The sequence below is a fragment of the Meles meles genome, chromosome 3 (assembly GCF_922984935.1).
Source record: "Meles meles chromosome 3, mMelMel3.1 paternal haplotype, whole genome shotgun sequence".
NCBI classification, from domain to species: Eukaryota; Metazoa; Chordata; class Mammalia; order Carnivora; family Mustelidae; genus Meles; species Meles meles.
This window is the reverse complement of record NC_060068.1, coordinates 110,555,148-110,583,050: the sequence shown is the minus strand read 5'-3', so window position 1 is coordinate 110,583,050 and position 27,903 is coordinate 110,555,148. Positions and strand designations below refer to the sequence as shown.

The 27,903-nt window shown below is 38.0% G+C and overlaps 1 protein-coding gene across 2 annotated transcripts in view; it reads left to right on the top strand.

Annotated features, from left to right (window-relative positions):
* Positions 1-27,903, top strand: part of SEC24A (SEC24 homolog A, COPII coat complex component) — a 65,862-nt gene extending 37,959 nt beyond the window's left edge. For both annotated transcript variants that reach the window (XM_045999535.1, XM_045999534.1), the window contains exons 12-23: positions 7,473-7,528; positions 8,622-8,828; positions 10,191-10,311; positions 10,634-10,792; positions 13,668-13,841; positions 15,623-15,733; positions 18,537-18,712; positions 21,181-21,318; positions 23,377-23,481; positions 23,800-23,892; positions 24,561-24,664; positions 24,938-27,903. In XM_045999535.1, the coding sequence (XP_045855491.1) occupies positions 7,473-7,528; positions 8,622-8,828; positions 10,191-10,311; positions 10,634-10,792; positions 13,668-13,841; positions 15,623-15,733; positions 18,537-18,712; positions 21,181-21,318; positions 23,377-23,481; positions 23,800-23,892; positions 24,561-24,664; positions 24,938-25,052 (1,559 nt within the window). In that variant the 3' untranslated portion in view covers positions 25,053-27,903. The remainder of the gene's footprint in view (positions 1-7,472; positions 7,529-8,621; positions 8,829-10,190; positions 10,312-10,633; positions 10,793-13,667; positions 13,842-15,622; positions 15,734-18,536; positions 18,713-21,180; positions 21,319-23,376; positions 23,482-23,799; positions 23,893-24,560; positions 24,665-24,937) is intronic.

Here is a 27,903-nt window from a genome sequence, read left to right as displayed (position 1 = left end):
TAGGAGTTTTCAGTTTTATAAATGTATCATAAATATTTGATATTATGTATGTGTGTATGATGTATATGATATGACTGTACTATATTGAGGAAAAAGAGCTTGAGTATAAAATCATAAGCTTATTGGAATTGTAAGAGCCCTTTAGTCTAATCCCTCATTTTATAGAAGAGAAAACAGTAACAGAGGTAAAGTGAATTCTGAGGCAACAAAAACAAGTTAATGTTCAAACAAATTAAACATAGGTTTCTTTTTCCCTTCTTATTCATTCATTCAAAAAGTATTTGAGGAGGGCGGGGCGCCTGGGTGGCTCAGTGGATTAAGCCTCTGCCTTCGGCTCAGGTCATGATCTCAGGGTCCTGGGATCGAGCCCCGCATCGGGCTCTCTGCTCAGCAGGGAGCCTGCTTTCCCCTCTCTCTCTGCCTGCCTCTCTGTCTACTTGTGATCTCTCTCTGTCAAATAAATAAATAAAATCTTTAAAAAAAAAAAAAGTATTTGAGGAGGGCGCCTGGGTGGCTCAGTTCGTTAAGCCACTGCCTTCGGCTCAGGTCATGATCTCAGGGTCCTGGGATCGAGTCCCGCATCGGGCTCTCTGCTCAGCAGAGAGCCTGCTTCTCGCCCTCCCCTCTCTGCCTGCCTCTGCCTACTTCTGATCTGTCTGTCAAATAAATAAATAAAATCTTTAAAAAAAAAAAAAAAGTATTTGAGGAGAGACATATAAAAGTAATGGGACAGAATAGGTTTATTCCAGGAATAAACCCTCACGTATATGCTGAACTGATTTTTTTTTTTTTTAAGATTTTATTTATTTATTTGACAGAGAGAGAGATCACAAGTAGGCAGAGAGGCAGGCAGAGAGAGAGGAGGAAGCAGGCTCCCCGCCGAGCAGAGAGCCCGATGCGGGGCTTGATCCCAGAACTCTGGGATCATGACCTGAGCCGAAGGCAGCCACTTAACGACTGAGCCACTCAGGCGCCCCTGAACTGATTTTTTTCTTTTTTTTTTTTTAAGATTTTATTTATTTATTTGACAGACAGAGATCACAAGTAGGCAGAAAGACAGGCAGAGAGAGAGGAGGAAGCAGGCTCCGTGCTGAGTAGAGAGACGGATGTGGGGCTCGATCCCAGGACCCTGGGATCAGGACCTGAGCCGAAGGCAGAGGCTTTAACCCATTAAGCCACTCAGGCGCCTCTGAATTGATTTTTTTTAAGAATTTACTTATTTATGGGGTGCCTGGGTGGCTCAGTGGGTTGAGCCTCTGCCTTGGACTTGGGTCATGATCTCGGGGTCATGGGATCAAGCTCTGTATTGGGCTCTCTGCTCAGCGGGGAGCCTGCTCTCCCCCATCTCTCTGCTTGCCTCTCTGCCTACTTGTGATCTCTCTCTCTGTCAAAAAAAAAAAATCTTTAAAGAACTTACTTATTTATTTGACAGAGGGAGTACAAGTAGGCACAGTAGGAGGGAGAGGGAAAAGTAGGCTTCCCGCTGAGCAGAGTCTGATGTGGGGCTTGATCCCAGGATCACAGGATCATGACCCTGACCTGAGTTGAAGGGTCTTTAACCGACTGAGCCACCCAGGCAACCCTGATTTATTTATTTTTATTGAGAAAGGGAGGGAGGGAGCATGTGGGCACAAGTCCGGGGGTCGGGGGAGGAGAGAGGGAGAGAGAGAGAGAGAGAATCCTAAGTAGTCTCCACGCCCAGTGCAGGCCGGACATGGGGCTCAATCCCACAACCTGAGATCAAGACCTAAGTTGAAAGCAAGAGTTGGATGCTTAACCAACTGAGGCCCCAAGATTCCCTATTCCGAATTGATTTTTGACAGGCATACCAAGACAATTCAATGGGGAGAAGACATTCTTTTCAACAAATAGTTCTGGGAAAAGTAAACATGCAAAAGAATATAGTTGGACCCTTACCTTAAATCATATTAAAGAGGAGGAAGGGGAGCCTGAGTAGATCATTTGGTTGAGTGTCTATCTTCGGCTCAGGTCCAGATCCTGGGGTCCTGAGATGGAGCCCCACACTGGGCCCCCTGCTAAGCAGGGAGTCTGCTTCTCTCTCTGCCTCTCCCCACCCATGCTTGATTGCTCTTTCTCACTAATAAATAAATACATGTTTTTGGAAAAATCTTAAAAAGAAGGTGGGGAGGCCTGTGGGGTTCAGGCCCCACATTGGGCATAGAGCTTACTTAAACAAACAAACTAACTAAAAATAAATGGTTAAGCTGATAAATTTTCTGTATTATGTATACTTTTACCACAGTTAAGAAAAATTAATAACTCAAAATAGATCATAGACTGTAGTGTGAGATTAAAACTGATAGTAGAAAACAGAAATAAATCTTTGTGACCTTGGTTTAGGGTGTGATTTCTTAGATATGACACCAGAAGTACAAACAACAAAATAAAAAATGGCTGGCTCACTTGATAGAGCATCTGACACTTGATCTCAGGTCATGAATTTGAGCCCCATGTTGGGTGTAGAGATTACTTTAGATAAAAAGAAAAAGGAAGGGGTGCCTGGGTGGCTCAGTGGGTTAAAGCCTCTGCCTTCGGCTCAGATCATGATCTCAGGGTCCTGGGATCAAGTCCTGCATCAGGCTTTCAGGGAGTCTGCTTCTTCCTCTCTCTCTGCCTGCCTCTCTGCCTACTTGAGATCTCTGTCAAATAAATAAATAAAATCTTGGAGAAAAAAAAGAAAAAGGAAAATAGATAATTTGGCTTCTTCAAAATTAAAAAAATAATTTTTTAAAAGATTATTTATTTATTTAGAGAGCAAGTACACAAGAAGGGGGAGGGTCAGAGGACAGGGACAGAATCTCATGCTGACTCTCCTGAGCACGGAGCCCTACATGGGGCTCAAGTTCCCAACCCTGAGATCATGACATGTATGTAAATCAAGAGTTGGCCGCTTAACCAAGTGAACCACCCAGGTACTCCCCCAAATTAAGAACTTTTGTGTTTCACAATCAAGAATGTAAAAAGGCGGGCGCCTGCGTGGCTCAGTTGGTTGAGTGACTGCCTTCGGCTCAGGTCATGATCCCAGACTTCCGGGATCTCATCCCGCATCAGGCTCCCAGCTCCTTGGGGAGTCCGCTTCTCCCTCTGATGTTCTCCTCTCTCATGCTCTCTCTCAGTCATTCTCTCTCAAATGAATAAATAAAATCTTAAAAAAAAAAAAAAGAATGTAAAAAGGCAACCCACAGAATGAGAAAATATTGCAAATCATATATCTGATCAGGAATTTATATCTAGGGGCACCTGGGGTGGATCAGTCATTTGAACTTCCTTTGGCTCAGGTCAAGATCCCAGGGTCTTGGGATTGAGCACTGCATCGGGCTCCTTGCTCAATGGGGAGCCTGCTTCTCCCTCTCCCTCTCCCTGCTGCTCCTCCTTCTTAAGCATATGCTCTCTCTCTCTCTCACTTGCTACCTTTTTTCTCTCTGTCAGGTATATAAATAAAATCTTAATTTTATTTTATTTGAGAGAGAGAGACAAAGAGAGAAGAGAGAGAGAGCACAAGCAGGGTGAGGGGCAGAGGGAGAAGCAGACACCCAATGAATGGGGAGCCTGATGAGGGCTCAATCCCAGGACCCTGAGATCATGACCTGAGCCGAAGGCAGACACTTAACCTACTGTGTCACCCAGACGCCCCGATAAATAAAATCTTTTTTAAAAATATAGGAATTTGTGGGGCACTTGGGTGGCTCAGTGGGTTACAGTCTCTGCCTTCGGCTCGGGTCATGATCCTGGGGTCCTGGGATCGAGCCCTGTATCGGCTCTCTGCTCAGCGGGAAGCCTGCTTCCCCCTCCCTCTGTCTGCCTCTCTGCCTACTTGTGATCTCTCTCTCTCTGTCAAATAAATAAATAAAATCTTTAAAAAAAGATACAGGAATTTATACCTGCATTATAGAAAGAACTACAACTGAACAAGAAAAACACAATTTAAAGTAGGTAAATGATTTGAATAGACATGTCTCTATTCAATACACAGTATTCAATATTTTCTATAAACAGTTGGCTGGTAAGCACTTGAAAAGATGCTCTGTATCATAAGTTATCAGGGAAATACAAATGAAGACCACGATGAGACTAGTTCGAAAATCTCAGATTCAGAATTCAAATTGTTTTGCTGCTCTGACCATGTCTATGAATGTCCATAGAAGCAGCATGAGTATTGGTTTTGGGGTTACAAATAAATATTAGTGAGTAGGGGTGCCTGGGTGAGCTCAGTTGGTTATGGGTCTTGCTCAGAGGGGAACCTGCTTCTCCCTCTCCCACTCTCCCTGTTTGTGCTCTTTCTTTCTCTCTCTCACTCTCTGTCAAATAAATAAATAAAAATCTTGAAAAAAATTTTAGTAGGCAAATTGGCAAATACAGAATCCATAAATAGTGAGGATTCACTATACATCTTTAAAGGACAATAGTTGAAGAGAGCCCCTGCTTCTGTCTTGGTTGTTTTTAATCTCACAACAAACCAGCCTGGTTATTCATTCATTCCCTAACCAGATAATTATTTTGCATGAAATAAAATTGCTGAATAGGTGATTCTGATGATGGGCCAAATTGTGAGTTCACTGATAAGGTCCAACCTCTCAGTTTTATACATAAGCTGATGGATGGAGTGTCCCTTGCTGGATGTCATATAGCAGGGATTTAAGAAAAGATAGTAACAAGTAAAGTATTTGCAAGAATGTGGAGGAAGTGGAATTCTCAGACACTGCTGGTTGGAATGGAAAATACTGCAGCCACTATGGAATAGTCTACCACTTGCTCCAAAAGTTTATAAACATAGAGTTATCATATGACCGAGCAATTCTAGTCAATATATATATATATACTCAAGAAAAGTAGGAAAATGTACATGTGGATGTTCATAGCAACATAGCCAAAAAGTAGAAACAACCCTAATGCCCATTATTTGATGAATGGATAAATAAAAAGTATATCCATACCATGAAATACTATTTGTCAGTAAAAAAGAATAAAGTACTGATAGGTGCTGCAACATAGTGAACCTTGAAAACATTATGTTGAATGTCAGAAGCCAGTCATAAAGTACCTCATACTGTGACTCTTTTTATTTTAAAATTTTATCTATCTGTTTTAGAAAGTGTGTGTGTGTGTGTGTGTATGTGTGTGTGTGTGTGTGTGTGTGTGTGTGTGTGTGTGGATGGGACATGAGGGAGGAGCAGACGGAGAGAGAATTCCAAGCAGACTGCCCCGTGGGTGCAGAGTCCAATGTAGGGCTTGATCTCACATCCCCGAGATCATGACCCTGGGACCATATTCTGAGCTGAAATCAAGAGTTAGTTACGCGTTGGACTATTGGTTTCATCTTGGATCATGCTGGGCATGGGGTCTGCTTGGGATTCTCTGCCTCTCCCTCTGCCACTCACCCCTATCATGCATTCTCTCTCTAAATAAACTAGGGGCGCCTGCGTGGCTTGGTAGGTTAAGTCTCTGCCTTTGGCCCAGGTCATGATCTCATGGTCCTGGGATCGAGCCCCACATCGGGCTCTCTGCTCAGCAGGGAGCCTGCTTCCCCTTCTCTCTCTGCCTGCTGCTCTGCCTACTTGTGATCTCTCTCCCTCTGTTAAATAAATCTTTAAAATAAAATAAAATAAATAAACTATTTTTAAAAATATGAAATGTCCAGGATAGGCACATCCACAGACAGACTGGTGGGTTCCTAGCACTCTGGGAGTTAGCAGGGACATGAAGAGTTCACATGGTGTTTCCTTTTGGGATAATAAGAAGGATCTGGAATTAGTGGTGATGATTTGCAATTCTGTGAATATATAAAAACATCACTGAATTGTTATCTTCTATAAGGGTGAATTCTATGATACGGGAATTATATCTTAATTAAACTTATTAAACATTTTTTTAATTTTAAGATTGATTTGAGAGAGAGCTAGAGAGCGTGTGGGGGGAGGGGCAGAGGGAGAGAGTCTTAGGCAGCCTCCATGTGAAGTGTGGAACCCAACATGGGGCTTGAGATCACGATGTGAGCAGAAAACAAGAATGAGACGCCTGACTGTGCCATCCAGGCGCCTCAAAACGTTCTTTAAAGAAAAAAAATCTAAATAGTCAACTGTCAACAAGAATTTTGTCAAAATTGGGGCACCTGGGTGGCTCAGTCTGTTAAGCTGCTGCCTTCGGCTCAGGTCATGATCTCAGGGTCCTGGGATCGAGTCCCGCATTGGGCTCTCTGCTCAGCAGGAGCCTGCTTCCCTCTCTCTCTCTCTCTGCCTGCCTCTCTGTCTACTTGTGATCTCTCTCTGTCAAATAAATAAATAAAATCTTAAAAAAAAAAGAATTTTGTCAAAATATTTTTCTAATTTATTTGAGAGAAAGAGAGATGCGGAGGGGGAAGGGGAAAGAGGGAGAGAGATAGAAGTAGACTCCCTGCTGAACAGGAAGCCTGATGAGGGGCTCAGTCCCAGGACCCAGAGATCAAAACCCAAGCCGAAGGCAGATGCTTTACCAACTGAGCCACCCAGGTGCCCCAACTATAGAATTTTTGTGTGGCAGCTAAAGTAAATATTTAATGTTACAAATAGTATTTTAGTATTATTTTTTATGAACATTATAATGAGCCTTAAAAAAAAAATAGTACCATAATGTGGAAAGTAAGACTTCTTATAATCCTTCACCACCACCCACAGTTTGCTTCCTTTTAAAGGAAGAGAATTTAATTCCTAAGTAAGAATGAATTTGAATCCTGAGGAGCTCATCTGAAGTGGTCAGTTAGCATACCATCTGATTTACCTGATTTTTTAGTCTCATAAGTATAGGCTCTAGTTGGGACCTTCTTTATGAGACAGTATGTGCTTTTTGAATGACAGAGCTGTTGTTGGGCTCCATTACTTCTTTGTAAAGACCTAGCATTCTTGTGTATCATCTTAGTCAACATTTTTTTTTTTTAATGCCAAGACTACTAGTTTCATGGGCTAATAAGCAAGAATGTAAGATTCTAAACTCTTGCTTTAACTTAAGAAGCAGAGCACTTGTGCAAACCTGTACTGAGTGTTTACAGATCAATATTTTCTAATCAGGAGCCTATTTACCTTTTGTATGGTAACATAAGTTATAATAAATACCTAAATCAGTGCTGCTTTGGTGGCTTTTTGAATATATGTAGACAGTGCTTATATAATAGAAGAAGTCACTTTTTTTTAAATTATGAGGGTGGTTAATTTTTTTTTTTTTTTAAGATTTAATTTGTCAGAGAGCACAAGCAGGGGGAGCAGCAGACAGAGGGAGAAGCAGGCTCCCTCCTGAACAAGAAGCCTGACACCAGACTCTATCCCAGGACCTTGGGATTGTGACCTGAGACAAAGGCAGATGCTTAACGAACTGAGCCACCCAGGCATCCCTGGAGGTGGTTAATTATATCAGTGTTAAATGTTTGGAACATCATTAACAATTAAGTTTTGTTTGAAAGAAATATTTATTTATTTTTTCAGATGTTTTTATACCTATGCCAGAGAACTTATTAGTAAATTTAAATGAAAGTAAAGAGGTAAGTTACATTTTCTTATCTGACACATTTTTTTGAAATATTGAAGGAATGTATTTTCAAAATGAACTTTAAGTACAGTTTTTTTTCTTTCTGAGGCATTTCTAAGATGTATAACATTTTATATTTGCTGTTAGTTAAAATTCACCAGATGAACAGATCTTGAGTTTACCCTTGAACTGATGGCTCTTAAGTCTAATGTAGCAAGATACTTTGTAATAGGGTAGAAGATAAACCTATTTCATAAAGGAAAACCTGAAGGAAACCTGCCTTGCCACCATTTGGGAAATGGGGAGGGTTGCTCAGATAAGCTTCTGGTCACTACGTAGAAGCACTTTAGCGAGGCTGCTTTCAGTGCCCTTTGCTTTTCTGATTCACAGAGTGTCATTGGGGTCAGTTCAGAAGAAACTTATTCCCTGCCTGGAAATTGCCATGACATAATACAGTGAGAGGTGAACAGAATGTGTCTGAAGGGGGGATGTTGTCTACCCTGTACATGCATATATGCCGTAGGGGTAACATTTTAACTAGCAAGTCTATGGTCTCAGCTGTTGGCAACAGTGACTTCACCATAGTGTGAAGTACTTTTTTTCCCTTTAACTCTCTTTATTTGTACAACCTAACCTGAATAGGTAGTAGTTTTTCATTTTGTTTTTCTTTTGTAGTGGTATTACTAGTTGGAAAATTTACTGGCTATCTTAGACTTTTCAGTAGGGAAGAGTTAAATCGCTTTGGAACTGAAAAGAATAAAGTGTGTAGAGGTGATTGAGAAGGCCATGTTTGATGGCATTAAAAGAAATCAAATCTAAACTGTGATGGTTCTTTTGGATACATTTTGGACTTATAGTCTTGCTGGACTACTGCATGTGCAAGAACTGTAAGGCCCCAATTTTGATTTGTCTTGCTTGCCAATTTATAATGTTGACTTAAAATGGCTTTCTTGTCATTTGGCCAACTTCATTGTTTACTGTACTGTCTGTAGATTCTCTGACCATCATCATGACTCAGTGTCTTGTCTACTGTATTAGTTACTGACTTTTGTGGAAGAAGTTTTTAATTGTTAACATCTTTGAGTTTTCTTGCTTTATTTTACAAGCTTGTTCAAGATTTACTGAAAACTTTGCCACAAATGTTCACCAAGACCCTGGAAACCCAGAGTGCCTTGGGTCCTGCACTTCAGGCTGCCTTTAAGCTGATGTCCCCAACTGGTGGTCGAATGTCTGTCTTTCAAACACAACTTCCTACTCTTGGAGTGGGAGCCCTGAGACCACGAGAGGAGCCCAACCAGAGGTCATCTGCTAAGGTTAGAAAGTCATCAAATGTATGTTACCATATATTCTGGGACTCTCTCTGTCCCTTGACCACAAAGCCTGTTCATTTATTTTTCAATTGTGGATAGGAGGGAGTATAAGGAAAGAGACAAAGCATTTCTCTTTTATGTCAAAATTTCTATTTTGTTACACTTACCACCTGATTCACTCTTACCTTATTTTTGGATCTTTAGCAGGCTGCTGGCAGTGCAGCCTGCCTTTAATAAGAAAGTCTGGCAGTCTAAAGAATATACCTTTTAGGAACAAAGTAGAATGTGGGTGACAGCTAAAAAGTAGTCTGCCTTATTGACTGCCATGGATTGCTTTTGAGCACTTTGTGTATACAAACTTGGTTTGAGGTGTGTATTGTTCAAAAGATGATAAGAGTTGCTATATACTGTAACAATGATGGTGTCAGTCCTGGAGTCAGTCTGTCTAAATTCTGCTTTTTGTTTTATCATTTTTACTACTATTTTTTAAAAGATTTTATTTATTTGTAATAGAGAGCACAAGCAGGGGAAGCAGCAGGCAGAAGGAGAAACAGGCTCTCTGCTGTGCAGGGAGCCTGATGTGGGGCTCGATCCCAGGACCTTGGGATCATGACCTGAACCAAAGACAGATGCTTAACCGACTGAGCCACCCAGGCGTCCCTCAACTGCTTTTTAGATATACGAGCTTGAAGAATTAATTTCTTTGCCCTTCTGTTTCCTTATGTTTATTTATAAAGTGAAAATAATTATAGTACTTGCTTCTTATAATAGTTCAAAGGTCTACATAGATATTACACATGAATTGTTTAGAACACTTTCCAGCATTCTAAGCATTTAATAGATTATTGAAATTAGCACAATAGATGTATTTCTTTTTTTTTTTTAATATTTTATTTATTTATTTGACAGAAAGAGAGGTCACAAGTAGGCAGAGAGGCAGGCAGAGAGTGAGGGAGAAACAGGCTCCCTACTGAGCAGAGAGCCCGATGCGGGGCTCGATCCCAGGACCCTGAGATCATGACCTGAGCCGAAGGCAGAGGCTTAAACCAGAGCCACCCAGGCGCCCCAGATGTATTTCTTTTTAAAAGTAGAAAATAGAAAATCCTTAAGCAGTACATGTTTTTTACTGAGAAAACGAAGAACTGAAAAGTATTTTTAGCATGCCCAAGGATAATTGGTAACATCTTGGTGTATGTGTGTATATATATATATATACACACACACTAAAAGATAGGTTTTATATATATATAAATATATAATATAAGTATAAATATATATATATACATACCAAGAGATAGGTTTTTAAATTTTATGACAATTTAATAATTAAAAATTTTTTTCTTTCTTGTAATTTATTATTAACAGGAGATTCACTTGACACCATCCACTGACTTTTACAAGAAATTAGCCTTAGATTGTTCTGGTCAGCAGGTAGCCGTAGACTTATTCCTTCTCAGTGGACAGTATTCTGACTTGGCTTCTCTGGGTGAGTTCTTCCTCATGATTATTTTTCTCAAGTGAATGTGAAAATGACATTTATATGATGATACTCTAAAGGACAAAGTGAAGGAATTTTTATTCCTTTGAGAGAGTTAATCAGTCTCTTATAAACCTTTGATCTTCTAAACATTTATTTATATATTTCTGAACGTTTATAATAGATTTTATACTGCTATTTAAAAGGATGAAATAGTCTCTTTTTGATAAAACTTTGGGAGGCTGAGGCAAGACTGATTCAAACACCAGTAGTTTTTTCATGCAGTAATCGTTAATTGCAGAATTTTTAAAAAGGATGTGTTTTCTTCCAGGTTGTATTTCTCGGTATTCAGCAGGTAGTGTCTATTACTATCCTTCTTACCACCATCAGCAGAACCCAGTACAAGTACAGAAATTACAGAAGGAACTACAGAGATACCTCACCCGAAAGATTGGCTTTGAGGCAGTCATGAGGATTCGGTGTACAAAAGGTGGGGGTACTTTTTTTACACTTACATAGATGTGTTGCTTTGGTATCAGTAAATAAACATTTTCAGCTAACATTATTTCATAAGGTTTGCTTAATAAGAGTTTATTTTGGGGTGCCTGGGTGGCTCAGTGGCTCAGGTCATGGTCTCAGGGTCCTGGAATCAAGCCCCGCATTGGGCTCTCTGCTCAGCAGGGAGCCTGCTTCCCCCTCTCTCTGACTGCCTCTCTGCTGACTTGTGACATCTCTCTCTCTCCCTCTCTCTCTCTGTCAAATAAATATATAAATAAATACATACATCTTTAAAGAAAAAAAAAGTTCTTTTTATAAGAGATTTTACTTAAAGCTAATGGAATATGAAATTAAGAATAGGGAAGAGAGGTACCTGGCTGGCTCAGTTGCTAGAGCATGCAACTCTTGATCTCAGGGTTGTGAGTTCGAGTACCACATTGGGCGTGGAGCCTACTTTAAAAAAAAAAGAATCTGAAGAAACATTATAAAAGAAAGTAGAAACTTTTTTTTTTAAAAGACTTTTTAAATTTATTTTACAGTGCACAAGCAAGGGAGCGGGAGAGGGAGAAGCAGACTCCCCACTAAGCAGTGAGCCCAGTGCAGGGCTCGATTCCAGGACCCTGGGATCATGATATGAGCTGAAGGCAAAGGCTTACCCCACTGAGCCACCCAGGCACCCCAGAAAATAGAAACTATTTTGAATGTACTGAAAGCCACTGAATTGTACACTGTATGTGTGATTTTTTATGGTACGTGAATTATCTCTCTCATTTTAAAAAATTGGGGGCACCAGGGAGAGGCTTTAACCCACTAAGCCACCCAGGCGCCCCTTTATTCAGATTTTAAAATAATGTTGTTCTGGGATGCCTGGGTGGCTCAGTTAAGCGTCTGTCTTCAGCTCAGGTCATGATCCCAGGGTCCTAGGAAATTGCTCCTATCAGGTGCCTGTTTCTTCTCCTTCTGCCTGCTGTTCCTGCTGTTTGTGTTCTCTCTCTCTGACAAATAAATAAAATCTTTAAAAATCTTTAAAAATAAATAAATAAATAAAATAATGTTAAGAGGTATGAAGCAATAATTTTTTTAAAGTAGAAAGATTGTAGAAAGATTATATGAAATAACCAAAAAAAAAAAAAAAAAGATACCGATATATAAGATTCCACAGACCTGTCCACTAGATAGATGTTGAAATCTTTCCGTCATGCCATGTGTCAAATGAAGTTCTCTATTATCTGTCACTGTAATAAAAAGAAAAAATGAGTGGGGCGCCTGGATGGCTCAGTGGATTAAGCCGCTGCCTTCGGCTCGGGTCGTGATCTCCGGGTCCTGCGATCGAGACCCGCATCGGGTTCTCTGCTCTGCGGGGAGCCTGCTTCTTCCTCTCTCTCTGCCTGCCTCTCTGCCTACTTGTGATCTCTCTCTCTGTCAAATAAATAAATAAAATCTTTAAAAAAAAAAAAAGAAAAAATGAGTAAAACAGCTGACAATAAAGCCTTTGTAATATGTAAGGTATCCAATACTTCTGTAAGGTCACCACATCTCCAAACAACTCAGGTAGTAATGTCACTCATCACCAGTTAGTTACCAAGTAGCTTTCTGTTTCTGGTTCTTGTGCTCTGATTGGCTGGTTATAGATTGGAGGTTCCTGCTACCCCCTCTTTGGGTTCAATTAATTTGCCAGAGAAGCTTACAGAAATCAGAGAAACATTTTACTTTCTAGATTACTGGTTTATTATAGAAGGATGTAACTCAGGAACAGTCAGATGGAAAAGATGTATAGGGGAAGGTATAGAGAGGGAAAGAGCATAGAGCTTCTGCAGCTTCCATGTTCTCTCTAAGCACTCCACTCTCCCCAAATCTCTTTGTGTTCACCAGTCTGGAAGCTTTTTGGCCATTGATGACTGACTCCACCTCCAGTTCCTCTCCCCTTCCCAAAGGTTGTTGGTGGGGGACAGGTTGGACTGTAATTTCCAACCTTCTGATTACATGGTTGGGTCCTCTGGTAACCAGCCCCCACCCTTTGGTTACATAGGTGCTTATCAAAGATCACTCCATCAACATAGCAGAAGATACCTTTGTGAATTTCATCTCTTAGATCGTCCTAAGAGTTTAGGAGTTCTGTGCTGTCAATGAGTGAAGATCAAGTACCTATTTCTTATTACAAATCACAATATTACGTGCAAACTTTTTTTTTTAAGTAGGCTGTACACCCAGCGTAGGGCCCAGTGAGGGGCTTGAACTCACAACTCTCAGATCAAGAGCTGAGCTGAGATTAAGAGTTGGATACTCAACTGACTGAGCCACCCAGGCACCCCTCACATCTAAACTTTCCCCCACCTTTTTTTTTTAAGATTTTATTTATTGGGATGGCTGGGTGGCTCAGTGGGTTAAAGCCTCTGCTTTCAGCTCAGGTGATGATCCCAGGGTCCTGGGATCAAGCCCCACATCCCGCTCTCTGCTCGGCAGGGAGCCTGCTTCCCTTCCCCCTCTCTGCCTGCCTCTCTGCGTACTTGTGATCTCTGTCTGTCAAATAAATAAATAAAATCTTTCAAAAAAAGATTTTATTTATTTATTTGAGCAAGAGCAAGAGTGAGAGAGAGAGCATTCACAGAGGGAGAGGGAGAAACAGACTTCCTGCTGAACAGGGAACCCAACACAGGGCTGGATCCCAGGACCGTGAGATCATCAGCCTAGCGGAAGGCAGACCCTTAATCAACTGAGCCAGCCAGGCGCCCAAAACTAAACTTTCTCCCCCGCTCCACAACTAACCTTTTAAATTTACTCTGTCAGTCTGATAGGTGAGAAAGATAAAATGTAAGTATCTATATATTGCCTTATGTAAATCATCTTGGTAAAATTTTCTCTTCTAGGTCTTTCCATTCATACTTTCCATGGGAACTTCTTTGTTCGGTCAACAGACTTACTGTCTTTGCCTAATGTAAACCCAGATGCTGGATATGCAGTACAGATGTCTGTGGAAGAGAGTCTTACTGACACTCAGTTGGTTTCCTTTCAGTCTGCACTCTTGTATACGTCCAGCAAAGGTAAATTGGTTTTTTTTGTTTGTTTGTTTGTTTTTATTGTGGCAAAGACATGTAACATGAGATCTACACTTTTAACAGATTTTTAAGATTACAATCCAGTGTAGTTAACTATAAATCCATTGTGTTGTGGCAAAGGTAAATTTTTTTATTTGGTCATGTATTCTTTGCCTTTTAATGAACGCCCTCTCCTTTGGAGATGCTCACTTCTATTAAGCCAGAAGAGTATTTCTCATCTTAAGAGCTTTGTTGCTATTCCTGGTAAAGCTAAGATGTGTTGTATTTATTTTCTTTAGCCATTGTTTTTAACAGATATTTACTGAAAGTCTACTTAGTGTCAGGCTGACTGTTTAGAAAAATCTTAGTATTGTCAGATTGTTTTTCAGAATGATTTCACCAGTTCATGGTCCCATCAAGTGCCCTTTCCATTTCAGCCTCTGATTTTGTGTGTGTGTATGTCTCTGCATGTCTCTCTGTATGTTTATTTGTTGTTGTTGATAGACTAATTATTGTAACTGTTTTCTTTTAGCTCTCACTGTTTTTGACTAGAATAGAAACTCTAAACAGTGTTACCCTTTTTTGCAGATATTATTTCTCCTTTTTAATAGTAATTTAATGAGTTCCTCATATGTACATTTTCATCATTCTTCATGTATCAGTAGGTTGTAGTATGAATATCATCTCTACTTTTTTTGACTTGTTCTTTTTCATTAGTGCTCAAGGTTTTACTGGTTAGAAATTTTTAAAAGGTTGACATAATATCTGATATTTGATGGTTATCAAAAAGTTTTCATTTTTCTGTATTTATTGATTTTTATTATGGGTAATTACTAAAGAGAAAATAATTGTATTAATTGATTTTTTTTAAAAAGTTTTTTTCTGCTGGGTGTGGTGAATAAACAATGAATCTTGGAACACTGAAAAAATAAAATAAATGTTTTTTTCTGTGATTAAAGAGGAAAGTATAAAATTTCTTTGGACTTTAAATGTCAAAACAGACTCTAGAACACGTGTGGAAGTAGTGTGGTCATTATGTATTTATATAATTCATGTATACAATGTGTGTAATTCAAAATTTATATTAATAAAAAAGATAAAATAACCAAAAGATTCAGAAAAGAGATTTTTAAGCTAGCATGTTACCACCATTTGATTATGATCCCTTTTCAATTGTAACTTGAACAAAAAGAATTTTTTTAAAAATTTTGTTTATTTGAAAGGGAGAGAAAGAGTGGGAGCACAAGTAGAGGGGAGGGGCAGTGGGAGATGGAGAAGCAGAGTCCCCACTGAGCAGGAAACCTGAACCAGGGCTTGATCCCAGGATGCCAGGATCATGACCCTGAGCCTTATTATCTCAGGGCAGATGTTTAACCGACTGAGCCAGTCAGATGCTCCAAACAAAAAGAATTTTGTAGTGAAAAAATAAGAGGGCACCTGAGTAGCTCAGTCAGTTAAGTGTCTGCCTTTGACTCAGGTCATGATCCCAGGGTCCTAGGATTGAGTCCTGCATCAGGCTCCCTGATAAATGGGGAGTCTGCTTCTTCCTCTGCCCTTCCCCCCTGCCCACCGCTCATGATCCCTGTCTCTCTCTCTCTCAAATAAATAAAATCTTTAATGAATAAAACTCAAGTTTCTTTCTTTTTGTTTCTTTTTGAAGTTTTGATACTATTTCTGCATACTGAATAACCCTTTTTGGTTCTAAATTAAAAAGAAGTGATTCCAAGAAAATACAAATTTTTTAATATAGTTGTAGCCTTACTATCATTTTTGTCTTTTCCGCAAAGGTGAAAGAAGAATTCGTGTTCATACTTTGTGTTTGCCTGTAGTTTCAACTCTGAATGAAGTCTTTCTTGGAGCTGATGTTCAAGCAATTTCAGGGTTATTAGCCAATATGGGTAAGAATCGTTATTGGCTATTGTAAATATTTCACAAATATAATAACATTAGAAAAATCCACTTAGTTTTTTTTTTTTTTCCTTTAAGTAAGTACCTTTAAAGTTTTCAGGGTTTTAGAACTTCTGTATGCCTCCTAGGTAACTACTTGAATGAAAGGATCTGTTGCAGGTAACCTTATTTTTTAAAAAATTTTAAGAGTTTTATTGGGATATAATTTATATACCACTTCACATAACCCATTTTACCTAATACAACCCCACTGTTGATAGTATGTTTACAGAATGGCGTGGCCCTCATCTCAACCTGATTTTAGAACATTTTATCACCCCAAAAAGAAACTCATGCCCATCAGTAGTTACTGCCCACTACTCCTTCCTCCTTCCCTCATTGGTTTTAGGCAGCTACTAAACTGCTTTCTATCTCATAATCTGCCTACGATGGGCTTAAATATCATATTTTAGTTAATGTTCAATTTTACTAGTGGTTAATAGCTTTTTAATGAGTTCTATAACCTGGATTACAAGAGACTTTGAACTGTAAAGATCTTTAGTCTTGGAGTCTTGGAATTCAGGATTAAAAAACCAGTTTACTCTCACAGATAAGTTTGCAGCCTTGGCCAGATCACATGAGCTATGAGAAAATTTACTGATACCTTCACTTCTTTACTTCCATATCAGATATAGTTGCCTGTTTTGGTCTTTCAAATACATAGAGCTTAACATCATTTTTATTCCTAATTTTTTTCTCCTTCAGGAAAGATGCCATTGCATCCATTTGCTTCACACTCAGATCTGTCAATATTAGGAATAATTACTCATTTTCTCACATTTCCTATTGGGAAATTTTTTTCTTTAATGAAGGCTGATAAAGAGTGCAACCCTGTTTTAGTCTCACATGCTATTGAAGTAAAGATCTTGACCTGAGAATATGAGGATCACTACCTTTATATTTTGTTGAACTAATACTTTTTAGTAATCATATGGTCATTCTTATTATCTTTATTATCATCAAGAGCTATAATTCAGCCGGTATTTGTAGATTTAAAAAATTTTCACAATTTGCTTCGCAAATATTAATTTTATTACTAAATTTCCTTTATCCCAGTATGCACATTTTTTCACATTTTATCAAAATCTTTTTTTTTTTTTAAGATTTTATTTATTTATTTGACAGACAGAGATCACAAGTAAGCAGAGAGGCAGGCAGAGAGAGAGGAAAGGAAGCAGGCTCCCCGTGGAGCAGAGAGCCCGATGTGGGGCTCGATCCCAGGATCCTGGGATCATGACCTGAGGTGAAGGCAGAGGCTTTAACCCACTGAGCCACCCAGGCCCCCACACATTTTATCAAAATCTTAAATCAAGAAGTCTTCAATTGGGGGCGCCTGGGTGGCTCAGTGGGTTAAAGCCTCTGCCTTTGGCTCAGGTCATGATCCCGGGGTCCTGGGATCGAGCGCCGCATTGGGCGCTCTGCTCCGCAGGGAGCCTGCTTCCTCCTCTCTCTCTGCCTGCCTCTCTGCCTAGTTGTGATTTCTCTCTGTCAAATAAATAAAATATTAAAAAAAAAAAGTCTTCAATTGAAGTCTTAAGAGTTACTCTTGGGGCACCTGGGTGGGGTCAGTCTGTCAAGCATCCATCTCTTGGTCTCAGCACAGGTCTTGATCACAGGGCCATGAGTTCAAGCCCCTTGTTGAACTCCAAACTGGGTGTGGAGCCCACTTTAAAAAAAAAAAAGAGTTGCTATTGACCAGGTAACAGTGGTCTTCTTTCTTGGCTATGTACAAATTTGGTTGTAGCTGTTAATATCATTACTTTATTGATTGTAATTTTGAGACCACATGAATTGAGTTTAGTTCTAGTTTGAGAAGTCTTCAAAGCAATAATAGTTCTTTTAGTATTTAAAAAAAAATTTTTGGGGGGGTGCCTGGGTGGCTCAGTGGGTTAAAGCCTCTGCCTTCGTCTCAGGTCATGATCCCAGGGTCCTGGGATCGGGCCGCGCATCGGGCTCTCTGCTCAGTGGGGAGCCTGCTTCCCCCTCTCTCTCTGCCTGCCTCTCTGCCTACTTGTGATCTCTGTCAAATAAATAAATAAAATCTTTAAAAAAAAATTTTTTTTGGAAACATTATTTTCAAGTATGCAGAAATGCATATGAACAATGGCATGACCAATGATAAGAATCATCTAACTAGCTCCCTGAGAGCTCTTTCAATAAATATAAAATTCTCTGTGAAGAGAGCATGTATGTTTAGTTACAGAGTTTTTTCTTTCTCTGTGGTATATAACATAAGATGGTGGATCATAATAACATCTTAGATCCAGCAAGATACAGTTTTCGCATTTAAAAAAAATTTTTTTAAGATTTTATTCATTTATTTGATAGATAGAGATCACAAGTAGGCAGAGAGGCAGGCAGAGAGAGAGGAGGGAGCAGGCTCCCTGCTGAGCAGAGACCCCGATGCAGGGCCCGATCCCAGGACCCTGGGACCATGACCTGAGCCGAAAGCAGAGGCTTTAACCCACTGAGCCACCCAGGTGCCCCAGTTTTCGCATTTTATAGATAAGCTTATGAAGGTTAGATTCCTTGCCATATTGTCATACAGTTAGGAAATAGAGACCCATTTCAGGGGAGTTTGGTTTGATTTTTCAAACTGTGTGCTTTTAAGTGCTTTCCTTGGCTGCTTATCTATGTAATAAGTTGGAGAGAGAATTTGTATAATAAAAAAAATTACATCTCTTCTATCCTTAACAGTGGGGTAGCTAAATTTCTCTCTCTTCTCTTGTTTGTCCCTACCTCTGTCTCTGTTAGCTGTTGACAGGTCTGTGACTGCCAGTCTGAGTGATGCTCGGGATGCCCTAGTGAATGCTGTCATAGACTCTCTTTCAGCTTATCGTTCTTCAGTCCTAAGTAACCAGCAGCCTGGGCTCATGGTTCCTTTTTCTTTGCGGCTTTTCCCACTCTTTGTGTTGGCTCTCCTTAAACAGGTAAGAGAATCAAAACCAGAAACTAAAACAGTGAAAATGTCAGTAGCCCAAATTTTTATCCCGTGAACCACTAAACACTGTATGTATTACTTTAAGCTGTTTAAGTTTTATGAGGACAGTGACTTTGACTCTTACTTGAACCTTGAAACAATTTGTAACCTAATAAATTCATAAGATACTGATTTAAAGCATGTGCCGTATTTGTAAGAGATGTTCACCAAGTATTCATTGACATTATCAGAGATGTCAATGATCAGTTTTTCAGTTTTCCAGAACAAGAGCTATATGTTTTATTGCTCATGTAAGAAGTCACACATAACATAAAACTCTTCTGGCTTTTTCCTGCTCTGTCCAGCATTTCACCCACATACTACTACTTAATCTTAGATTTTCCCTCTCATACATGTGCACCTATTTCCATGACCTGCATTATACTTTCCTATTCCTGTGTTTGAGTTTAAATGTTACCTCTCTGGCAGTTGCCTTTCCTTCTATGGTCTCGTAGAGTTTTTTATTTGATATTAATTACTTGTCTTCTCTGCCTGCCCTTTGCCCCTACTGCTGGTAGGCAGAAGAGGCTTATTTTTCCAGTATCCAAAATAAAATGTCCAAGCTTCTATACTTAGGGTGTAAAGTTTATTAATTTTAAATATATATTACACATTATTAAATATATCAATTAAATTTTATCAAAAAGCTCATGTTAATAAATCACCTGGAGAGCATCCCAGATTCCAAAATTGATGGAAACTACAAAAATCGTCAATTTGTATATTTTTTTGAACTCCAGAATTGACTTGTCTGGTGTATGTCATCTCTTCTAGGGAAGAAGGGCAACCCACTCATCCTAATAGAATGGGTTTTGGATCAACTTCTAGCTTCTTTAACTCAAATTATGTATTTCCACTTCTGAATATAATATAAATGCACAGAAATTAATAAATGCTTAAATTTTAATACTTCAAAATCTGAGCTTTCCCCTCTTTAGGTCTTTTGTTAAATGTTGTCCTTTTACTGAGGCCTGCCTTTCCTGATCTCCCCATTTAGTGTGCAGTGTTCTAACCTATATTATTTACTTCTTTACCTAATGTTCCTAACCTACATTATATACTTCTCTTCCGTCCCTTTTCTCCATAGTATTTAACACTGACATATCAATATTTTGCTTATTTATTATTTACTTTTCCCTTACTAGGATTTTTTGTCCGTGAGGGCAAGGATTTTTACCTTTTTTGAAAAGTTACCACATTGTCCCATCACCTGGAAGAACAATTCTTAGTACATAATGGACTATCAGTAAATAGTTATTGAATGAATAAATAAACTTTGCTTCTTCCATTTCTCATAATATTCTTTTTTCTTTCTTTATGACTATTAACATACTAATTTAAAGATCTTGGGACACCTGGCTGGCTTAGTTGGTAGAGCGTGCAACTCTTGATCTCAGGGTCATGGGTTTGAGGCCATGTTGAGTGCAGAGCTTACTTAAAAAGAAATCTTGAGAGCCTTGGGCCTCATTCTGGCTCCTTCGATAGAGCATGCCAGGTTATCAGTTCAAGCCCCATTTTGGAAGTAGAGATTATTAAAACAAACAAACAAAAAGCTTAAGAACCTTTTCCAATCTTTATTTATAGCACTTCCACTTGTTTTAATATATCATCTCATTGCTGCTAGCTCTTTGCCTGTTTCTACAACTTTCCATCAGTAGGAATGCTTACAAATTTTTTTAAGATTTTTTTTTTTTTTAAGTAATCTCTGCACCCACTGTGGGGCTGTAACTCACAACCTCACAATCGAGAGTTGCATATCCTACCTACTGAGCCAGTCGGGAGCCCCAGGAATGCTTAAAACCCTACCCCAAAACTTCTAATACTCTCCATGAAGCTAATATATCAGTTAAAACTCAGTACTTAAACATCAGTAAAACTTACTATTTACTACTTTTATTCTGCTAATTAACATCCTCATTTCTATTACTATTTTTCTGGTTGATTTTTAACCTTTATTGTGTTGTTTAATTTCTCTAACTATGGGAGAAACAAGGATAGTTAACCACCATTAGTCATCTCCTAACATTTACGAAACACAGATTTTTAGTCCTTCGTGTATGTTTTTATTTTGCCATCTGCAGTTTATTCTTCTCATGGTATTATTTAGATTTCTATATCACTATCCCTTTATGGCAGATAGAATATTTAGACAGTTCAATGATTAGGAAACACCAGAGAGACCTAATGACTTTGCCGTAGTCATGTAATTAGTTTCTTTCAGGTGGCAGTGTAGCCATAATTTAATAGATGTGTGACTTTTTAAAAGCTACTTAACAGAATCCATTTAAAGAATAATTAACAATAAATGTGCTAATTCTGTCTGAAGGTACTCTTTTAACATCTGATATTTGCAAAGCTTTGTTTATACTTATTATTAAATACCCCCCTTTTTTAATGGGGGGTGGTGTTTTGTTACAGAAATCATTTCAGACTGGGACAAATGCACGTCTAGATGAACGCATTTTTGCCATGTGTCAGGTGAAAAATCAGCCCTTGGTTTACCTTATGCTCACAACTCATCCCAGTTTGTATAGAGTTGACAATCTCTCAGATGAGGTAAGATTGATTACTTTTTTAGTGGCTATTTCTTGGAGTTTTAATGCCCTAATTATTCTGAGTCCATTGTAGAAATGAGGAAAGTTTTGTTGTTGTTGTTTTCTAAAGATTTATTTATTCATTTTACAGAGAGCATGCACTGGGTTGGGGGGGGTCATAGTGGGGAGTTGCAGAGCAAGAAGCAGACTCCCTGCTGAGCAGAAAGCCAGACATGGGGCTTGATCCCAGAACTCCCAGAATCATGACCTGAGCCGAAGGCAGCCACTTAACAACTGAGTCACCCAGGCGCCCCAAAGAAAAAATATTTAAATTGTAATATTATTTGCCCCTTTATTTCTTCATTCTTTCTTATGGGTCTTTGCTAGGAGACTAGAAAACAGAGCCACTGATCGCTTATTTTCTTTCCCACCAGAGAGAAAGACAAGATTCTTTTTTTCTTTCACATTAGAAAGCCTTTAGGGAGGGCGCCTGGGTGGCTCAGTTCGTTGAGCGCCTGCCTTCGGCTCAGGTCATGATTTCAGGGTCTTGGGATCGAGCCCCACTTTGGGCTCCCTGCTCCGCGGAGGGCCTGCTTCTCTCTCTCGCCCTGCCTGTGGCTCTGCTTACTTGTGCTCGGTCTCTCTCTCTGTCAAATAAATAAATAAAATCTTCAAAAAAAAAAAAAAAGCAAGCCTTTAGGGGAAATTTCTGAATGGCTCTCTTGAGACTGCATATTCTTTATGGTGGTTCCCACATACCTTAAGGTGAGAGGTCTTAAGATAATGTGATTAATACTCCCTCTTTAAAGCTAAATCCTTATGCTGGAGGGGGCATACCCCTTGATAGATCAGGATTTTATTTACTTCTTCCTTTAGGTAAGATTTAATCAAGCACTTTAGTTTAAGTACTCAAAAATTTTTGGTCAAAAATTAATAGTTACGAATATTTAAATGTGTGTGTGTGTTTTCAGAGAATAGTAGTATCCATTATAAATGAGAAATTTCCATTTCTGGCCTTAATAAATTAATGTCAAACTTAATAGAACTATTAAAGTCTCATTTGCATTAGGCTTTTATTCCTCCCGCACATGTACACATAACCTAAGTCACACAGTTAGCCATTATTTATTAACTAAATTCCAGACTTCATTTGGTTCTCACTGAAGTCATTTTTCTGTTCAGGATACATAGGTATTGGCTGCATTTATTATATATTTTAAATAATAGTTAAAATCAGAAGTTAATTTGGATTTATTGGGATTCAAAATGGGTTTGTTTAGATGAGCAATAAATATTTCATCTTCTTTATATTTAAATATGAATAACTGATTTAGCTAAGTTTCAAAGTCTTGGAAGTAACATTAAAATTTTTTTTTACTAAAATTAAAAATTTTTTTAATTGTGACTGCATATTACCATGTCAACAAAAATTTTTGGAATGCAAAGATTTGGTCAGAGGCAAAGGAAAGCTTTAGTGCTGAGAGTTTACAAACCAGAAGTCTGCTCTGAAGGCGAAGGTTTGAGCTCGAGTTTGAATAGGCACAAGTTCTGTGTCCTTATTAAGGGCTGGTCAGCCTGAGGTCCCATATTGCAACTTTAGGAGCAGAGTGACAAGCTGGATACATTTTCATACTTCTCATAGCAGCTTCAGGATCTGGCAACAGCCTGATAAGGTGTGTGGCAGGGGTCTGCAAATTTTTCTGAATTTTGTGTGTGCTTGCTACCTCAAGCCATGTTGCCTGGTTTTGTTCCCCATGGGCATTTGGTCTGATAAAAAGTTTAGTTTTTTTTCCCTTGACATGAGGGAACCCATCTTGTCAGTTGTTGCTATCTAATTATTGTTATTAAGTTGTGTTGAGAAGCTGTAACTTTTTTGGGGCACTTGGGTAGCTCAGTCGGTTAAGCCTCTGACTCTTGATTTTGGCTTGGGTCATGATCTCATGGTTGTGGGATCGAGTCCCATATCGGACTCCATGCTGAATGGAGAGTCTGCTTGAGATTCTCTCTCCCTTTCCCTCTGCCCCTCTTCTCTGTCTCAAATAAAGTCTAAAACCTTTAATTTTTTTGCTTAATTCCTCAGGGAGCACTCAATATCAATGATCGCACCATACCTCAGCCACCTATTCTTCAGCTTTCTGTGGAGAAGTTGAGCAGGGATGGAGCTTTCCTCATGGATGCAGGCTCTGTGAGTAGTCTGACTAATCTGGATCCTTGCCTCTGCATACTGCTGTATCTTCATTCCCTTTAATATCTTTTTCTGAACAGATTATGTGCTATTTAATCTATACATTTTTGTATGAGCCACCTTCTCCCTCCATAGCCTCTTTTCATGATAAGCATAAATGTCTCATCATGGAAAAAAGTACTTATTATTCAGTTGAAGACTGTATAATCTCACTAAACATACTAATCATTTTGATCTTTTAGAACATACTCAGTGGTAAAGGTGAGTCAGCAGTTCACTGTTACACACGTCTCAAAATGATTTTTTTCCTATTCCCAGGTACTGATGCTTTGGGTTGGAAAAAATTGTGGACAAAATTTTCTCAGCCAGGTTCTAGGAGTTCAAAACTATGCATTAATTCCACAGATTATGGTAAGACTGTTTTATCGTGATTGTGATTATGGAGACTCACAGGACCATTTCATTGGTCTATGGCAGGGTCCTTTTAACCACTGATTTGGAGTAAGAACTGATCTAATTGCCAAATAAGCTAATGATTTGTGATTAGTAACAGTTGGAATAATATATATTATTGAAGAAAGTAATAATAAACTTTGTCACCAGCTCTGTAATCATGGACAAGTCACTAACAGCCTCATTTGTAAATTAAGAATGTTCTTGCTTATGGAAGAATAACTGAACTGATCCATGAGAAAGCATTTGTTAAGCTCTATAGCATTTGTTTGGATAATTTTCGATTTTAAAGTTAGAATTAGGGGTGCCTGGATGGCTCAGTTGGTTAAGATCTCCAGGGGGCGGGGGGCGCCTGGGTGGCTCAGCGGGTTAAAGCCTCTGCCTTCAGCTCAGGTCATGATCCCAGGGTCCTGGGATTGAGCCCCGCATCGGGCTCTCTGCTCCGTGAAGAGCCTGCTTTCCCCTCTCTCTGCCTGCTTGTGATCTCTGTCAAATAAATAAAATCTTAAAAAAAAAAAAAGATCTCCAGGGGATTCGTATACATGATAAAGTTTGAGAAGCACTGTAAATGATGCTTTAGATATGTGACTCAAGTAAGTTGGATATTGCTGGGTTTTGTTTAACAGACAGACCTTCCAGAACTTGATACACCAGAATCTGCCAGAATAATAGCATTCATCTCTTGGCTTAGAGAGCAGAGACCATTTTTCCCCATACTTTATGTAATAAGGTAAGTTGAATTTTTCATTTGCTTGTAAAGCTAAACAAATTATTTCACTAATTTGTTTAGCTTTACAAGGACCTATTTTGAGTCATATGTGACCTAATGCTTAGGCAAACCCTTCAGGGAAAAAAAAAAAAAAAGGATTTTCAATAAATATTACTCATTTATTCTTTATATCCAGTTATTAGTAAAGAGTATGTTAAAAGCCTCATGACAAATCCACTTTATTTTACTATTACATTGTATCTAGTGTATATATTTTTATCTTTTATTCCTCAGGGATGAGAGTCCAATGAAAGCAAACTTCCTTCAAAACATGGTAGAAGACAGAACAGAATCTGCATTATCATATTATGAATTCCTCTTGCATATACAACAACAAGTGAACAAATGAACAAATGAAGATATTTGACTTAAAGTCATGATAATGTGGAACACCTGAGAATGTGTAATACTTTCCTTTTCTATTAGGTTTGTGGACTAATGGGATGATTATATGTTCTCACTGTGATTTCAACAAACTATAGCAAATAAAGGACCACAGCAGAGAATCAAACATGAAACTCTGAAATACTGTATTTTTCAAATCAAAATTTATCTACATACATTTGACTGGATACTTTTTTCCTTTGCTGCCAATAATGTTTGAGTTGTTAGGGATTGAAATAGGATGAGACAATATTGCAAAGGCAAAGTAAATTTTGTAAAATAAAGACTTCTGTGTTTCAAATGTATATTTCTCCTTTTTTCCTGAAATTTTGGCTGCTACATTTACAACCTCACGAGACTGTCGCAGGGATGTTACAAATCCATTGATAATGATCTTTTTAAGATCAAAAAAATTTCAGAAGTAAATATATGTAGAAAAGCTAGACCCCATCCCCCACACCTGTTCTTTTTTTTAAAAGAAGAAAAAGGATCATCATGTTAACTAAAACCAGAGTAAACTAACTCTAGTCTAGTTTAAGAAGAATAAGAAATAATACAGTCAAGCTTTAAAATCTGTCAGTATTCTCTATACTTGAAGAACAAAGTCACTTTGATTTGAAGTGAAAACTAATTAAATGGTTTTCTGATTTGACTGCAGAAGACTTGGTTGGAGCCAGTATCATATTCTGCAGTGAAAAGAATCAGCTGCCTTCATAAATACATTGAGACTGGCAATGGTAATAGGGAGATGAGAAACTTTGGTTATCTTGATCCTTGAAATGGGCTTTGTTTGGTTCATTTCTGCTCTGTGATGTATAATAAAAGTGTTATATTGGTGAATTGATGAATTAAAGAAATAAAAGGTTTTTAAAATTCTGTCTCAAATGCATTAGTAACATTTTTCTAAAAAGTTTAATAATTGGAAGCCACTCATTAGATATTTATTCTTGGATATATTAAAACTTATTAAAGCATGAATGCTGCTGTTTGATTTGGTGGATATTAAGATTAGACAAATCCAATATATTGAAGTTATGGTAGAAGCTTGATTTCTGAACATGCTCAAGAGTCTGCTTTTTTGATTGAGCCAGAGAAATATTATAGTCAAAACCATTGAGTGGATTTTGTTTACAAATAGGTAAATTATACATTTATATATTTAAAGTGCTGTGATAGGATATCTTTAAAGAGTTTGGCCCATTTTTCACAGATTCACCTTGTCTTGTATGAACTTCTTAACATAAAAGTTGTTCGTGTGTAATACTTGATGAAAATATTTTTGTTTCTTTGTTTTAATGGGTTAGAAAAATGTGTTTACAATCTTGGTCTTATATGATCACCAATGAAATAGTAACTTTCAGGTTTACATCAGTATGAGCTGACTTTAACTGAGTTGTTTGGGGATAGTTAAGAAGCAGGTCCCATTAGAATATACACTACTGCTTGCCTGCTGGGTCAGACTAATTGGATTTTATAGGAATATCATCTCCCTTAAGCAGTGTTAAGGTTTATCTTCAGGATGCGAGTGGCACATTAACTGGAAATTTTCTTGAAATCTGCATTATTATTAGGAAGCTATTTTCAAATTGTAGCAAGTTAAAATAAATTTGTATTTTACCCTCTTTTAAAGAAACAGAGTCATCCTTGTGCACTCATGTTTCTTAAAATAACTAAAATTCTCTTCTTAATGTGAACTGTCAATGTTGATATTTGTAGGTCCTTTCTTAATAGTAGTGAAGAACCTTCCAGAGGGAAAAGTTTGTGCTTCTAGGGACAGTAATCTTCCTTGTGCCTCACTTCATCCCTAAGTGGATAAGACTCTTGTTATTGCCACATGCTTTGTTAGTATATTTCACAAATTTACTTTTAAAATTTCACCTTAAAAATTATTTTAGATAGTGTGTAACATGTGCAATCCAGAATAATTTTATAATAGGCAGGTCATAAAAAACAACTTTAATTAAGATTCATAATATTTGTTCTCTGGGTAATGAGGGAATGAATGAACCTTTTGGAGATAATGATATTAAGCAATTATTTTTTGCAATACTGAATGTGTTTAGTTTAGGGGTTGTTTTTTTTTTTGCTGTAGGGCACTACCTGCTATCTCATCGTGTATTACTTTTTGACGTAAAGCAACTAATATTTACACTATGCCATATTTTTTTTATTGTAGTTGTAAATTATGAACTATCCTTAAATTTTCTACAGATCTACAACTACTAAAGTAACAGACAAGGGCAATCTTGGTATTTAAATCTGAGCATGGCAATTCTACCATAAAAAGTACTCTATTTTTCTAATTTCTAGGATTTTTAAAATAACATTTCTGTACATCTGACATTAATATTCATTCAAGCTGTATACCATTTTAGTTTGCATATACTTCATTTTTTTAATTTAATGTAATGTATTAAGTCTAACAGACTGTTTTGCGATAATTAGAACAAAAGATTTCTTCTAATCAAAGATGCATAACAGCTATTATCTAGGGGACCATCAAATGTGATTTCAAGATTTTGTTAACTATTTCAAATATAATCCTTATATAGAAATTTTAATTTTGTAAAGTAGTGTATAATATTGTAACATTAAATTCTTGTTCTCAAATTCAAATATGTATTGATCTTCAATGTGCTGTGTTAAATCTTGCTTCTCTTAAATGTTAGAGACAAGATTTGTCTTCCTTTTTACAGTTTGTAATTTTCACTATTTTATTCCTGTAAAAAAAAGTCATTTGTAACCCATGCAAATAATTGTTTGAACTGTGCTAACTTATCAATTTGGCTATTCAATAAAGTTATTGAAAGAGCTTA